Source organism: Lynx rufus, unplaced genomic scaffold, assembly GCF_022079265.1.
Source record: "Lynx rufus isolate CCGP_SWC_20201006 ecotype Redwood Valley unplaced genomic scaffold, mLynRuf1.p SCAF_3, whole genome shotgun sequence".
NCBI lineage: Eukaryota > Metazoa > Chordata > Mammalia > Carnivora > Felidae > Lynx > Lynx rufus.
In genome coordinates, this window is record NW_025814845.1 from 163,879,385 (window position 1) to 163,893,497 (window position 14,113).

Genomic DNA, 14,113 nt, shown 5'->3' on the forward strand with positions numbered 1-14,113 from the left:
ATATTTGTACAAGAGAAAAACCAGAGACCCCGGTCGGAGAAATATCCAATCTCTAACTGCGGGGCTTTCCCGGGACTGGGGCCACCTGCCTAGTTGGTGCACCTGGGGAGGAGGGGAGCCAGCCCCGGGCTCAGGTAACTAGCTCAGCGGTGCAGTCCGCAGTGGGAGAAGGCAATCCCCTCCCTCAGTGCTGTGGGAAGAAGGTATTTAACGGCTCAAAGGACATTGGGGTTTAAATCCCAGCCAAGCGCCAGGGAAGCACGGGAGTTGCTGGAGCGGGACACACTGCCTCTTTCACACCTGAAGGGCACTGGGGAGGAGGCCCTCCATCGGTGGGATGGAGTGGCACTTCCCCGGAAACAGGGTGCGCAAAGCGGGACCCTTTAAGACGTCTGGGTTTGAATCCCAGACAAGCCCCAGAGAGGCGCCAGAGACTGTGGAGCAAGGGGGCGGGGGGGGGGGGGGGGTGCGGAGAATGACGACAAAAAACAACCCACTTGCTCCTGCGCAGCACCGTGAGGACTGCCTGAACAGAGTGGTTTGGACACCCAGTCCAGGAGGAGAGACTGGGGTATCGCCACTTTTCTCCCCATCACCACCAAGGTGGGGCCTCAGGGAACTGACAGAGGGCCCACAATTGAGGCGGGACCACCTTACACCAAACCACGCCCCTTCACGCTTGGTAACTACCTGTGCTAGAGTGGGATTGAGGCTGAGGAACCAGACAACCCCTCCTCCAGACTGGCACTGCCACCAGTTCCAAGGAACCCAAGGGTTTTGCATTTTCTGATTTAATTCTTGGATAATTCTTATTTTACGTATGTATGTATGTATGTATGTATGTGTATATACATATATACACACACACACTGTTTTTTTCTTCCTTTTCTCCTTTCTATTTCTTCCCTCCTCTAGTCTGGTTCTTCTGGTTGTTAGTTTGTTTAAACATAGTTAATCTATTCTCTTTATACCTGTTCTATATATCCTTCTTTATTTTTTTCTCCTCCCCCCCAACCCCCAGATTAAGCCGTATAGTTTCTCTGCCTCTCAATTTTATTTTATTTTCCCTGTTCCTATCATTTCTCTTTTTGTATGGGATAAGGCCTCTTCCACCAACACCACCCCCAACCCGTTGTTTTGTTGTTGTTGTTGTTGTTTTTGTTTTGTTTTGTTTTGTTTTTCCGGGGCTACTTCAAAGAACAAATGGAAGCACATCTGGTGGAGGGCCCAAAACATCACTACGAGTAGAGAGATAAAGCAACCAAAATCACAACAATAGAGAGCAAGTAACACACTCCAAAAAATACCTCCTGAAGACCCAGGCCCTGGACGGTGTATGACCTATCTTTAATATATTAGTGCTCACAAGTGCAGTACACATAACAAACTTTTAAAACACATAAGGGACAGAAAACTAGCCAAAATGATGAAATGGAAGAATTCTCCTCAAAATGACAGCTAAAGAATTGGTCAATACGGGCACCTGGGTAGCACCAGTCGGTTAAGCATCTGACTTCAGTTCAGGTCATGATCTGGCTCGTGAGTTCAAGCCCTGCATTGGGCTCTGTGCTGACAGCTCAGAGCCTGGAGCCTGCTTCAGATTCTGTGTCTCCCTTTCTCTGCCCCTCCCCTGTTCATGCTATCTCTTTCTCTCTCTCAAAAATAAACATTAATTTTTTTTTAAAAAAAGACTTGATCAAAACAGATAAACAATATATTGGATCAAGAATTTAGAATAATAATCATAAGATTAATCGCTGGGCTTGAAAAAAGCATAGAAGATAACAGAGAATCTATTGCTGCAGAGATCAAGGAACTAAAAAATAGTCATGACAAGGGGCGCCTTGGTGGCTCAGTCAGTTAAGCGGCCGACTTCGGCTCAGGTCATGATCTCGTGGTCCATGAGTTTGAGCCCCGTGTTGGGCTCTGTGCTGACAGCTCAGAGCCTGGAGCCTGTTTCAGATTCTGTGTCTCCCTCTCTCTGACCCTCCCCCATTCATGCTCTGTCTCTCTCTGTCTCAAAAATAAATAAACGTTTAAAAAAATTAAAAGAAAATAGTCATGACGAATTAAAAATGCTGTAAATGATGTGCAAAATAAACTAGAGGTGGTGACAGCGAGGATTGAAGAGGCAGAGAGATTAAGGGAAATAGAAGAAAAATTATGGAAAAAGATGAAGCTAAGAAAAAGATAAAAAAATTCTAGACCAAAGTGGAGAATGAGGGAACTACGTGATTCATTGAAACATAATAATGTCTGTATGATAGGAATTCCAGAAGAAGAAGAGAGAGAAAAAGGGGCATGAGGTGTATGTGAACAAATCATAGCTGAGAACTTCCCCAATCTAGGGAAGGAAACAGACATTGAAATCCAGGAGGCACAGAGAACTCCCTTCAGACGGAACTTGAATCAATCTTCTGCACAACATATAATAGTGAAATTGGCAAAATACAAGATAAAGAGAATTCTGAAAGCAGCTAGGGACAAATGGGCCCTAACCTACAAAGGTAGACACATAGGGTTATAGCAGACCTATCTACTTATGGCTTGGGAGGCCAGAAAGGAGTGACAGGAAATTTTCAATGTGTTGAATAGGAAAAAAATATGCAGCCAAGAATCCTTTATCCAGCTAGCCTGCCATTTGGAATAGAAGGAGAGATAAAGTTTTCCCAAACAAAAGCTGAAGGAATTCATCAACTAAGGGTGACTCTGTGAGTGGGATGTTGCAAAGACCACAAAGGACCAGAGACATCACTATAAGCATGAAACCTACAGATACCCAATGACTATAAGTCCATATATTTCAGTAATAACACTGAATGTAAATGCTCCAATCAAAAGACATAGGGTATCAGAATGGATTAAAAAATAAGACCCATCTATTGGCTGTCTACAAGAGACCCATTTTAGACTTGAGGACACCTTCAGATTGAAAGTGAGGGGAAGGAGAACCATCTATCATGCTACTAGAAGTCAAAAGAAAGCTGAAGTAGCCATACTTATATCAGACAAACTACATTTTAAACTAAAGGCTATAACAAGAGATGAATAAAGACATTATATCATAATGACAGGGTCTATCTCCATCAAGAAGAGCTAACAATTATAAATGTTTATGCACCCAATTCAGAAGCACCCAAATATATAAAACAATCACAAATGTAAGCAGACTTACTGATAAGAATGTGGTAATTGCAGGGGACCTTAATACTCCACTTACAATGATGGACAGCTCATCTAGGCAGAAAATCAATAAAGAAAGCAATGGCCTTGAATGATACGCTGGACCAGGTGGACTTGACAGATATATTTAGAACTTTGCATCCAAAAGCAACAGAATACACATTCTTTCCGAGTGCACATGGAACATTCTCCAAGATAGATTAGATACTGGGTCACAAAACAGCCCTCAATAAATATAAAAGAATTGAGAGTATACCATGCACACTTTCAGATCACAATGCTATGAAACTTGAAATCAACCAAAGGAAAAGGTTTGGAAAACCTCTAAATGCATGGAGGTTAAAGAACATCCTACTAAAGAATGAATGGGTCAGCCGGGCAATTAGAGAAGAAATTAAAGAATATATGGAAACGAATGAAAATGAAAACATGACAGTCCAAACCCTTTGGGATGCATCAAAGGCAGTCCTAAGAGGAAAATACATTGCAAACCAGGCCTATCTCAAGAAACAAAAAAATCCCAAATACAAAAATCTAACAGCACACCTAAAGGAACTAGAAGCAGAACAGCAAAGATACACCAAGCCAGCAGCAGAAGAAAAATAATAAAGTTCACAGCAGAAATAAACAATATAGAATCCAAAAAAAAAAAAAAACCCAGTAGAATAGATCAATGAAACAGTTGTTTTTTTGAAAAAAATAAGCAAAAGTGATAAACCCCTAGCCAGACTTCTCATAAAGAGAAGAGCGGGGACCCAAATAGATAAAATCACCAATGAAAATGGACTTACTACAGCCGACCCCTCAGAAATACAAAGAATTATCAGAGAATACTATGAAAAATTATATGCCAACAGACTGGACAATGTGGAAGAAATGGACAAATTCCTGGACACCCACACATTACCAATACTCAAACGGGAAGAAATAGAAAATTTGAACAGACCCATAACTGGTGAAGAAATTGAATCAGTTAACAAAAATCTCCCAACAAGTGAGAGTCCTGGGCCAGATGACTTCCCAGGGGAATTCTGCCAGAGTTAATATCTATCCTTCTCAAGCTGTTCAAAAAAATAGAAACCGAAGGAAAGCTTCTGGACTCATTCTAGGAGGCCAGCATTATATTGCTTCTCAAATCAGACAGAGACCCCACAAAAAAAGAGAATTTTATAGGCCAGTATCCCTGATGAACATGGATGCAGAAATTCTCATCAAGATACTAGCAAATCGAATTCAACAGCATATAAAAAGAATGCCTCACTATGATCAAGTGGGATTCATTCCTGGTCTGCAGGGCTGGTTCAATATTCACAAATCACAATGTGATACTTCATATTAATGAAAGAAAGGATAAGAACCATATGATCTTGTCAATAGATGCAGAAAAAGCATTTGACAAAGTACAACATCCTTTCTTAATAAAAACCCTCAAGAAAGTCAAGATAGAAGGAACAAACCTAAAGATCATAAAAGCCATATATGAAAAGCTCACAGCTAATATCATCCTCAATGGGGAAAACTGAGAACTTTCCTCCTGAGATCAGGAACACGACAGGGATGTCCACTCTCACTGCTATTGTTTAACATAGTGTTGGAAGTCCTAGCCTCAGCAATCAGACAACACAAAGAAATCAAAGGCATCCAAATTGGCAAAGAAGAAGTTAAACTTTCACTCTTCGCAGACAACATGATACTCTACATGGGAAACATGAAAGACTCCACCAAAAGGCTGCTAGAACTGATACATGAATTCAGCAAAGTTGCAGGTCACAAAATCAATGTACAGAAATCGGTTGCATTTCTATACGCCAATAATGAAGCAACAGAAAGAGAAATCAAGAAATCAATCCCATTTACAATTGCACCGAGAATGATAAAATACCTAGAAATAAACCTAAGCAAAAATGTAAAAGATCTGTATGCTGAAAACTATAGAAAGCTTATGAAGGAAATTGAAGAAGATACAAAGAAATTGAAAAACATTCCATGCTTATGGATTGGAAGAATAAATATTGTTAAAATGTCAATACTACCCAAAGCAATCTACCCATTCAATGCAATCCCAATCCAAATTGCACCAGCATTCTTCTCAAAGCTAGAACAAACAATACAATCCTAAAATTTGTATGGAACCACAAAAGACCCCGAATAGCTAAAGTAATGTTGAAAAAGAAAACCAAGCAGGAGGCATCACAATCCCACACTTTAGCCTCTATTACAAAGTTGCAATCATCAAGACAGTATGGTTTTGGCACAAAAATAGACACAAAGACCAATGGAATAGAATAGAGAACCCAGGATTAGACCCACAAATGTATGGCCAACTAATTTTTGACTAAGCAGGAAAGAATATCAGGTGGAAAAAAGTCTCTTTAGCAAATGGTGCTGGGAGAACTGGACAGCAACATGCAGAAGAATGAAACTAGAGCACTTTCTTACACCATACACAAAAATAAACTCAAAATGGATGAAAGACCTAAATGTGAAGCCATCAAAACCCTAGAGGAGAAAACAGGCAACTGCTTGACCTCAGCCGCGGCAATTTCTTGCTGGACACATCTCCAATGCAAAGGGAATTAAAAGCAAAAATGAACTGTTGGGACCTCTTCAAGATAAAAAAAACTTCTGCACTGCAAATGTAACAGTCAACAAAACTAAAAGGCAGGGGCGCCTGGGTGGCGCAGTCGGTTAAGCGTCCGACTTCAGCCAGGTCACGATCTCGCGGTCCGTGAGTTCGAGCCCCGCGTCGGGCTCTGGGCTGATGGCTCAGAGCCTGGAGCCTGTTTCCGATTCTGTGTCTCCCTCTCTCTCTGCCCCTCCCCCGTTCATGCTCTGTCTCTCTCTGTCCCAAAAAAAATAAATAAACGTTGAAAAAAAAAATTAAAAAAAAAACAACAAAAAAAAAAACTAAAAGGCAACTGACGGAATGGGAAAAGATATATACCAATGACATATTGGATAAAGGGTTAGTATCCAAAATCTATAAAGAATTTACCAAACTCAACACCTGAAAAACAAATAATCCAGTGAAGAAATGAGCAGAAGACATGAATAGACACTTTTTCAAAGAAGACATCCAGATGGCCAACAGACACATGAAAAGATGCTCAAGGTCAGACTGGCTAAAATTAACAACTCAGGCAAAAATAGATGCTGGTGCGGATGTGGAGAAACGGGAAACCTCTTGCACTATTGGTGGGAATGCAAACTGTTGCAGCTGCTCTGGGAAACAGTGTGGAGGTTCCTCAAAAAATTAAAAATAGAACTACCCTGCGACCCAGTAATAGCACTGCTAGGAATTTATCCAAAGGATACAGGAGTGCTGATTTATAGGGGCACATGTACCTCAATGTTTATAGCAGCGCTTTCAACTATGGCGAAATTATGGAAAGAGCCTAAATGTCCATCAACTGATGAGTGGATAAAGAAGATACGGTTTATATGTACAATCGAATACTATGTGGTAATGAGAAAGAATCAAATCCTGCCATTTGCAGCATTGTGGATGGAACTGCAGGATATTGTGCTAAGTGAAATAAGTCAGGCAGAGAAAGACATGGATCATATGATTTCACTCATATGTGGAACTTGAGAAACTTAACAGAAGACTATGGGGGAAGAGAAGGGGAAAAAATAGTTAATAACAGAGAGGGAAGGAGCCAAACCATAAGAGACTCTTAAATACAGAGAACAAACTGAGGGTTGATGGGAAGGTGAGGGAGAGGGGAAAATGGGTGATGGGCATTGAGGAGGGCACTTGTTGGGATGAGCATTGGGTATTGTATGTAAGCGATGAACCACGGAACTCTACTCCAAAACCAAGAGTACACTGTACACACTGAATGTTAGCCAGTTTGACAATAAGTTATATTATAAAAAATAATAAAGTAATTGGGGAACTGGTATTACATAAAAAATAAAAGACTTGGTTGTTTAAAAAAATAAATAAATAAAATGGATCCCACTAAGAAGCTATTCTGGAAGGCATACTGAATATTAAGTGCCCTCCCCTACCCCGCTTTGCATGTTTATTAAATAAATAAATTTTATATTGAAACATTAAGATTTAAAAGAATATTATTCTTTTCATTATAGACATTTTGGAAGGCTGTACACTTACTTCTGTGATATTCCAGTAGCCCAACACATTGTTGGAGTTTTTTTTTTCCTTGGGAAATACATTTATATACTCCATTGCATTTTGAAAAATTATCCTCAGTGGTGATGGACCTTTATTTTTTTGTGGGTGGATTTTACTTTTGAGTCAGCTTACAACTTTTAAAGTTTGCTCTGTAGGCCAGGTGACAGCAAGCTGGGACACAGTTTTTCTTTAGTGAGACATGAAGTGTGTCTGTAAGGAAATCTGTCTTACTTGATGTGAAAACTGGTTTTGGAGGTTATTTCAGAATAGGAACTCTAAATGATTTGCTCAAGATTTCTTGAAATAACATGTGTGGTTTCCTAGGGAGACTCTTTGAATGAGTACAATTCATTTAGACGTACAAGTTCTGTTTTTAAAAATAAATTTCAGTATACTTTATGGTCTGCTTGTGAATTCTTCTTCAATGTCTGAGTACCCTAATTAGTCAGAATTGGACTTGGGAGCAGTTTTTCTGAGTTGGGAAATCTCAGTTATTGGGTGGAATATAAGATGATTTTAACTGAGGGCAGTGGCTGCCCTGAGGCAGTGAACAGTGTTTTGTGTGAGTGTGCATAAATATTTTGTTTCCCATCAGGAAAGGTTACCTTGTGTTTACCACCTTCTCCAAGGGGCTCAGGACCCCACAACAATTGAGAACCAAGAAGGTCTTCCTTCTCTGGCAATTTCAGTAACTGTGGGAACATGGATATGCATTTCTGCACCCTGGTTCTTTGGTAAATCTAGAGTTGTTCTAAGGAGCTGAAATGAATGTCTTGTCTTCCATGGGCATAGTTGCTCAGTTAGTTCCTCAGAGGAGTTACCAGTTTAATGTTGGTGGTTTAGATTTAGATCTTTTACTAGGCTCTTGTTGAACATCTTGGATTTTGGAAGCAAATACCCTCATAGCATCTGGGAATATATGAATGGGCCCTCAATACCTAACCCTAATTCTATGCATTTGGAAGCAAGTTTTGAGAGCCGCCTGTTTTTGCCCAGTTAGTTGATTTTCCTTTTAACCTTTATGTTACTTTTATGTACCTTTTACCTTTGGTTACTAACTTGATCATACGAGTCGTTTGGCAGTTTGTGAATGTTTTTATCAAGTGTAAAAACACTTGCATGGTCATATGCGTTTTCTTTATTTTTTAACTTTCTTGTTGAAATACTAAAGAGAATACTGTTCTAAGAGCCAGAGGAGTCCAGGCATCTTATGGACCAGCTCATAGTTAAAAGACTTCAGCAAGGTGAACCTGGTATGTGTGAGGCATTCTGAAGATAATTAAGTGAACAAGTAAGTAACTCTAAGTGTTGTTTAGGGTTAATGTGGATATAGCATTCTACTGCTGGTAATCTTAAGATACTTTTCTAGAAGATTTGAAGTAGAATCCCACTCTGATAGGTCTTAGAGCCTATGTGAAAAGAAAGCCAAGTAAAAGACTTTATGGAAAGATGTATTCCCATTTGTCTGGAATAGTTGGAGCCAGGCAAGAAGATTGGAATAAATTTCTCTCTTAAATCCCTTAGTTCTGTTTATCAGAGCTTCTCCAACATCTCCCTTAAATAAAAGTAACATTCCTTCTACCCCTCTCTCAACCTTGCTTGAGTGCATACCCTAAAGCAGTATGCTGCAAGGACATAATTTCTTTTATGACTCATTTAAAAATTTCATGCCCATTTTGCATTACATTAAAAATATATTTATTTTAGTATAAAAATCAGGTTTTGAATGACCATCTATTCAATCTGAACTCCAAGAAAATGTATCCATTGGTCTGGAGACTTTGTGAACCCTTGGCACACTGCTGCGTCACCCTGAGGATTTGAAGATACCCCTGTTTGAGAAGCACAGTTGTAGGGTATAATTGAAAGCTGTAAAGTCTGGGGAAGTATGCATTTTTAAAAACTACCTTTGTCTGACAATGTAGTATAGATTGTAAAAACCTTGTGAGAAGTGGAATGGGAACCCCATTTACAATGTTTATTGAATTGTGCAAATTAATAAAGGGAAACCTAACAAAAATGGTGTTGGGAAGTCAGAGGTGGAGAGTTCACACCCTACCACTTGTCAATTACAGAACCAGCCGACAGAAAAAAGGTACCTTGCAAGTCCATGCTGCTTTATTATGGAGAAAGAAAGGTTTTCTTGCTCTGCAACAGCCCAGCCTATGAACCACTGTCACAACTCAGCCAATGAAAAGCAACTACACTTTGAACTCCCAGTTTACTCTAATGGACTTTTGTTTATAACAGCCCCTCCAACTCCCTCCTTTTCTCTATGAAAAAGCGTTCCTTTCCTTTATTCTCCAGACTTAGCTATGGCAGTTGGTGTGTCCTGAATTGCAGTTTTCTGCTATACCCAAATTAACCCATTTTTGGTGTTTTATTTTTAAGGTTAACAGCATACAGCTGCCTAATTAAGAAATGCATCTTATCTCAATGAGAATCATTTCCTTTAAAATAGCCCAGTGTATTCTACCATTTACTGAGAGTCAGGTCAACTGTTTCCCTGACTGTAGGACTGTGTGTCAGTGTAATCCTGGGAAGTTATACATCACATTTTTTCCCCCATTTTAAAAAGGGAGATTAGAATACTTGCTGCATACTCCTCTCCTAAGGTGTTGAAAGGATCGATGAGATCATGCTACTAATGTACCTTAAACTCTCTGGAAGACATGGGCACGGAAAACACCAAGTGTTGTATTACCAGGAGTTTAACCCACGCATGGCTTTTACTCTGCCATTACGCTTCTGTTTATTTTGTTTACATGTTGCTTTAAACAATAAAGTAAAGTACTGTATTAAGCTTGAGGCTCATCCAGTAGATGTTTCAAAATGAGGAGTAAGCCTGTTGGCTTCACATGTTTTAACTTGCCATCTATCTCAAGAATCCTGCCAGCTTGACTATTGCATTGTTGGGTTGCACAATTTTTTCTGTAAGACCTCCTACTTCATTTTGCAGCTTCAAGTCTATTTGTAGGATGTGGCTTCTTTAATAATTCTAGGCTGTAATTTTTTAAGCATAGTTTAAACTTTGTGCCCTACTCGAGTAATAAATTGTCATTCTGGCAACTTCATTGCATTTTCACTAGGGGACATGGTGCTTGCCAAGGAGAAGGGTGATGAGATGAGAGAGAACAAAGCCTTGCCAGTAAAGCCTGTGGTCCTTTTTTGAATGGCCCAATAGGGATGCTGATTGCTGAAGAGCATAGCCTCCTCTCTGTAGGTAGCTCTCCCCCTGATTTCATTTAGAGAAACCCCTTGGGCTTGGCAGGATGTGTTCATATACATCTTTATGTAGCCAAAACCTGACTGGTATAACTGAGTTTAAAAGTCAGATGCCAGAGTGTTCAGAAAGGCATTATTTCTGAATTATCAATGAATGAAGCTACTGTAATAGAAAATAGCAAAGTTTAAAATAATGTTGATATTCAGGATGGCAGAATTGGGGGAGTTGGAAGTGAGATGGGAGAAATATAATTTTAAACCCTTAAGCTTTCACTGAAGTATAATGCTTAGTTGTTAGTAATTCTAAGCAATGAGTTAAGCGCATTTATAAATAGCTTCTTAACATGAATGAACCTTTTTATGAATTGAACTTCAATGAAAAATAAGTTGGTCATGCAAATTGTTTTTTAGTGGTCTGTTTTAAACATTTTAGGGCTGAGATTAAAAAAAAAAACATTTTTAGGCTGTAAAAGCAAAAAGTTCTGCCCTAAAAGCAACATTAATTATAATAATAGTCTATAGTGAAGAAATATGTGTCACTTTCTTGATAATGTTATGTTTTCTTTGAGTTTCAAAATATGAAAAAGGGGTGGCTTAGATGTAAAATGGAGACCAGTGAGTTGAGTGAATTGAGAATAGTTGTAGACACAGGAGTCTTTTGTACCTCAGCCAGTTCAGAGCCACTCTGTACTCTAGCAGCTTTGGAAATCAAAGAAGACCTTGCAAGAGAGAAGTTAAGAGTAGTTGGTTGCTCACACATAAGCGCTGTAAGGAGGAAATCATTGCTTGTGCTATGAATTGGTTCTGAGGCAGCTGAATCCTTGAAATAAAAAAGTAAGTGCTCCAGGGTTTTAAAAAGTAAAATATTATTTTTGTGAAGTGTAACAAGAGATGCTGATTAGAATTAGAAAATTTTGCCTGTAAATATAGGCAAATACAGGTGGAAACTATGCATATATATGTGCTGTCTTCTCAATGAGGTATTATATTTTTTGCAGAAAGTACTGAAATGTGTAAATTCCTTATTTTTCATAACTCTTCTTTCTTCTGACATGAAGAAGGCCTATGTATTGGAGCTAAATTACTGAGAGCAGGACCAACATTCACAGAGGTAGCAAGCAAATAGTATAAATATGGAACACCTAGGAGAAATGGAGCCATCTGATGGGGCCAGGTTGAATAGCTCCTACTCTTTCAGTGACATGTTTGCTTCATGTTGCAGTAATGTGGGCTCCATATTTTAGCTGTAAGCAAGGCCTTAAAATACTGCCATTTTATTAAATTTGTAGTGCTATTAAATTATTTATACCTGAAATATTGCTACTGACCATTTCCCCCACTCCCCATTTCTTATTTACTCCCAGCAGTGCTGTGTAGTAGAAATTCCTCAGGCAAGATAAATGTAAAGAACTAATCATTGGTTCTAGTTTTTAAATGTTTTAATGGTCTCTACTTACCCTTGTGAGTAATTTTGAAAAAGGAGAATTAAATTTGTTTTATTTATGCTTTGCATTTTAGTTGTTGCTAGTTGGGTATGTATAAAATAAGAAAAAAAAACCTCTTGGGGAAAAGAAAAGGAAAAAGTTTCGTAATCTGAGAATCCATAGCACGCATAAACCTTACCGAAACTGGTTTGTGCATGAGAAATGTTTTAAAGGAATTTTTTAGTTTTAGAAGCAGAAATTAAGAGGGTCAATTCTTTGTGGGTGGTAATGTGTAGGAATATATATAGTCTAAGCAGAACTCTTCCCAAGATAGTGGCAAATCTTGGCTTCCTGGTAGCCTGATGTGACCTTTACCCTTTCTATGCCTTCTTGGAGTAGGATTGAAAATAGAACCTAGATCTCAAGTGCTTGTAAGGATTAAAGTGATACAGTATATGAAGTTCTCTAGCCAGGCACTCCTGGCTCATAGTTTTTAATCATACATACTTTTTTTTCTTTAATAAACAAAATGTCATTTTTTTTTAAACTGAGTAAGAGCTGTCTAGGCTAGTCCTTCAGCAGTTGGAGGTATTCAGATTTTTTTTTAATTTTAATTTTTTTACATTTATTTATTTTTGAGAGACTGAGACAGAGCACAAGCGGGGGATGGGCAGAGAGAGAAGGAGGCACAGAATCTGAAGCAGGCTCCAGGCTTCGAGCTGTCAGCGCAGAGCCCGACACGGGGCTTGAACTCACAAACCGCGAGATCATGACCTGAGCTGAAGTCGGACGCTCAACCGACTGAGCCATCCAGATGTCCCTGGAGGTATTCAGATTTAAGTGTGCTGTGGAAGATTCCAGCATAAACTTGATAGTCAAACCGAAATTACTCCATGTCCCATCTAAGAATGATCTTTTTACCCAGTTAAAAAAGATGTCTTGCTGGAGATGTATTAGCAGTATGGTTTGCCATTTTTTCCAAAACAATATTATCCTTCTTTTCCACAAAGTAATCCCTTTTGCTTTGTGGCTGTATTTTCACGTATTGCCAACTTTAAAGCAAACCAGAAACATCTAAGTTTTTTAATGTTGGGGAAAGTTTTTAAGGGAAGTTCCTAATAGGCACAACAAGGCTTTAAGAATCATAGTTGACCTGTCTTTATTTTGAGACTATCACAAAATTTTTGCAGAATGAAAGCCAGTGTTGTAGATTTGCAATACTTTTATCAGGAAAGCGGGTGATATCTGTTATGGGCTTGAAGGAGTGAGCTCTGGGCAGTGGAGGAAGCACATACATTGTTGACCAAGACTTAGAAATATTTTTGTCAGATACCTTATTTATCTGCTATTTGACCCAGGACAAATAAAATACTTCAATGACAATTTTAAAGACCTCTCTAGAAGAATATTTATATCTACAAATAGCTTCTGTGTATATTTATTTTTTTTATGTCTCTTGTTTTTTGTCTTCTGTTGCCTTTACGTACCTTAAATTGTAACATGTTGGGTGTTACTATGTTCTGTATTACTGTCCCATTGTATTGACAACTGTGTGGACTACTAAGTATTGAGATGACTAATTAAAAAATATAGTATTGTTTCAACTACCGCTTCATTACCAATGCTTATGCTTAGAGAGTTTCTCCTTCATATTTAGCTAAAATTTTTCTGTTGCCGAATTTCATTTTTCAGTGGAGCTGAGAGTATGATTACTCCTCAGAATTTTCTTTATATTTGTCCTAAGCTTTTTTGCTCTTTCCAGGAGTCTCATTTTTCAGCTTCTTAAATCATCATCTTCTTCTTCTTCTTCTTCTTTTTTTTTTTTTTTTTCAGTTAGGCTTGGAACTTTAATAAGGATCTAATTGGGATCTCTTGGTGGTACATAAAAAGAATACAAAAATGACTTAGGGATCCGACTTCAGCTCAGGTCATGATCTCATGGTTCGTGAGTTTGAGCTGCACATTGGACTTTATACTGTCAGTGCAGAGCCTGCTTTGGATCCTCTGTCCCCATTGCCCCTCCTCTGCTTGCACTTTCTCTTTCAAAAATAAACATTTGAAAAAATTTTAAAAAATGACTTAGTTACTACTTCTGATTTTTGACAACTCTGTTGTGTTACAGTATCACAGAAACAGCAGT

The 14,113-nt window shown here is 38.7% G+C and overlaps 1 protein-coding gene across 1 annotated transcript in view; it reads left to right on the forward strand.

Annotated features, from left to right (window-relative positions):
• Window positions 1-475: 475 nt before the first annotated feature.
• PSD3 (pleckstrin and Sec7 domain containing 3) overlaps window positions 476-14,113 on the forward strand; it is a 553,196-nt gene continuing 539,558 nt past the window's right edge. The window contains exons 1-2 of the mRNA XM_047092318.1: window positions 476-682; window positions 7,920-8,058. Of these exons, the coding sequence (XP_046948274.1) occupies window positions 476-682; window positions 7,920-8,058 (346 nt within the window). The remainder of the gene's footprint in view (window positions 683-7,919; window positions 8,059-14,113) is intronic.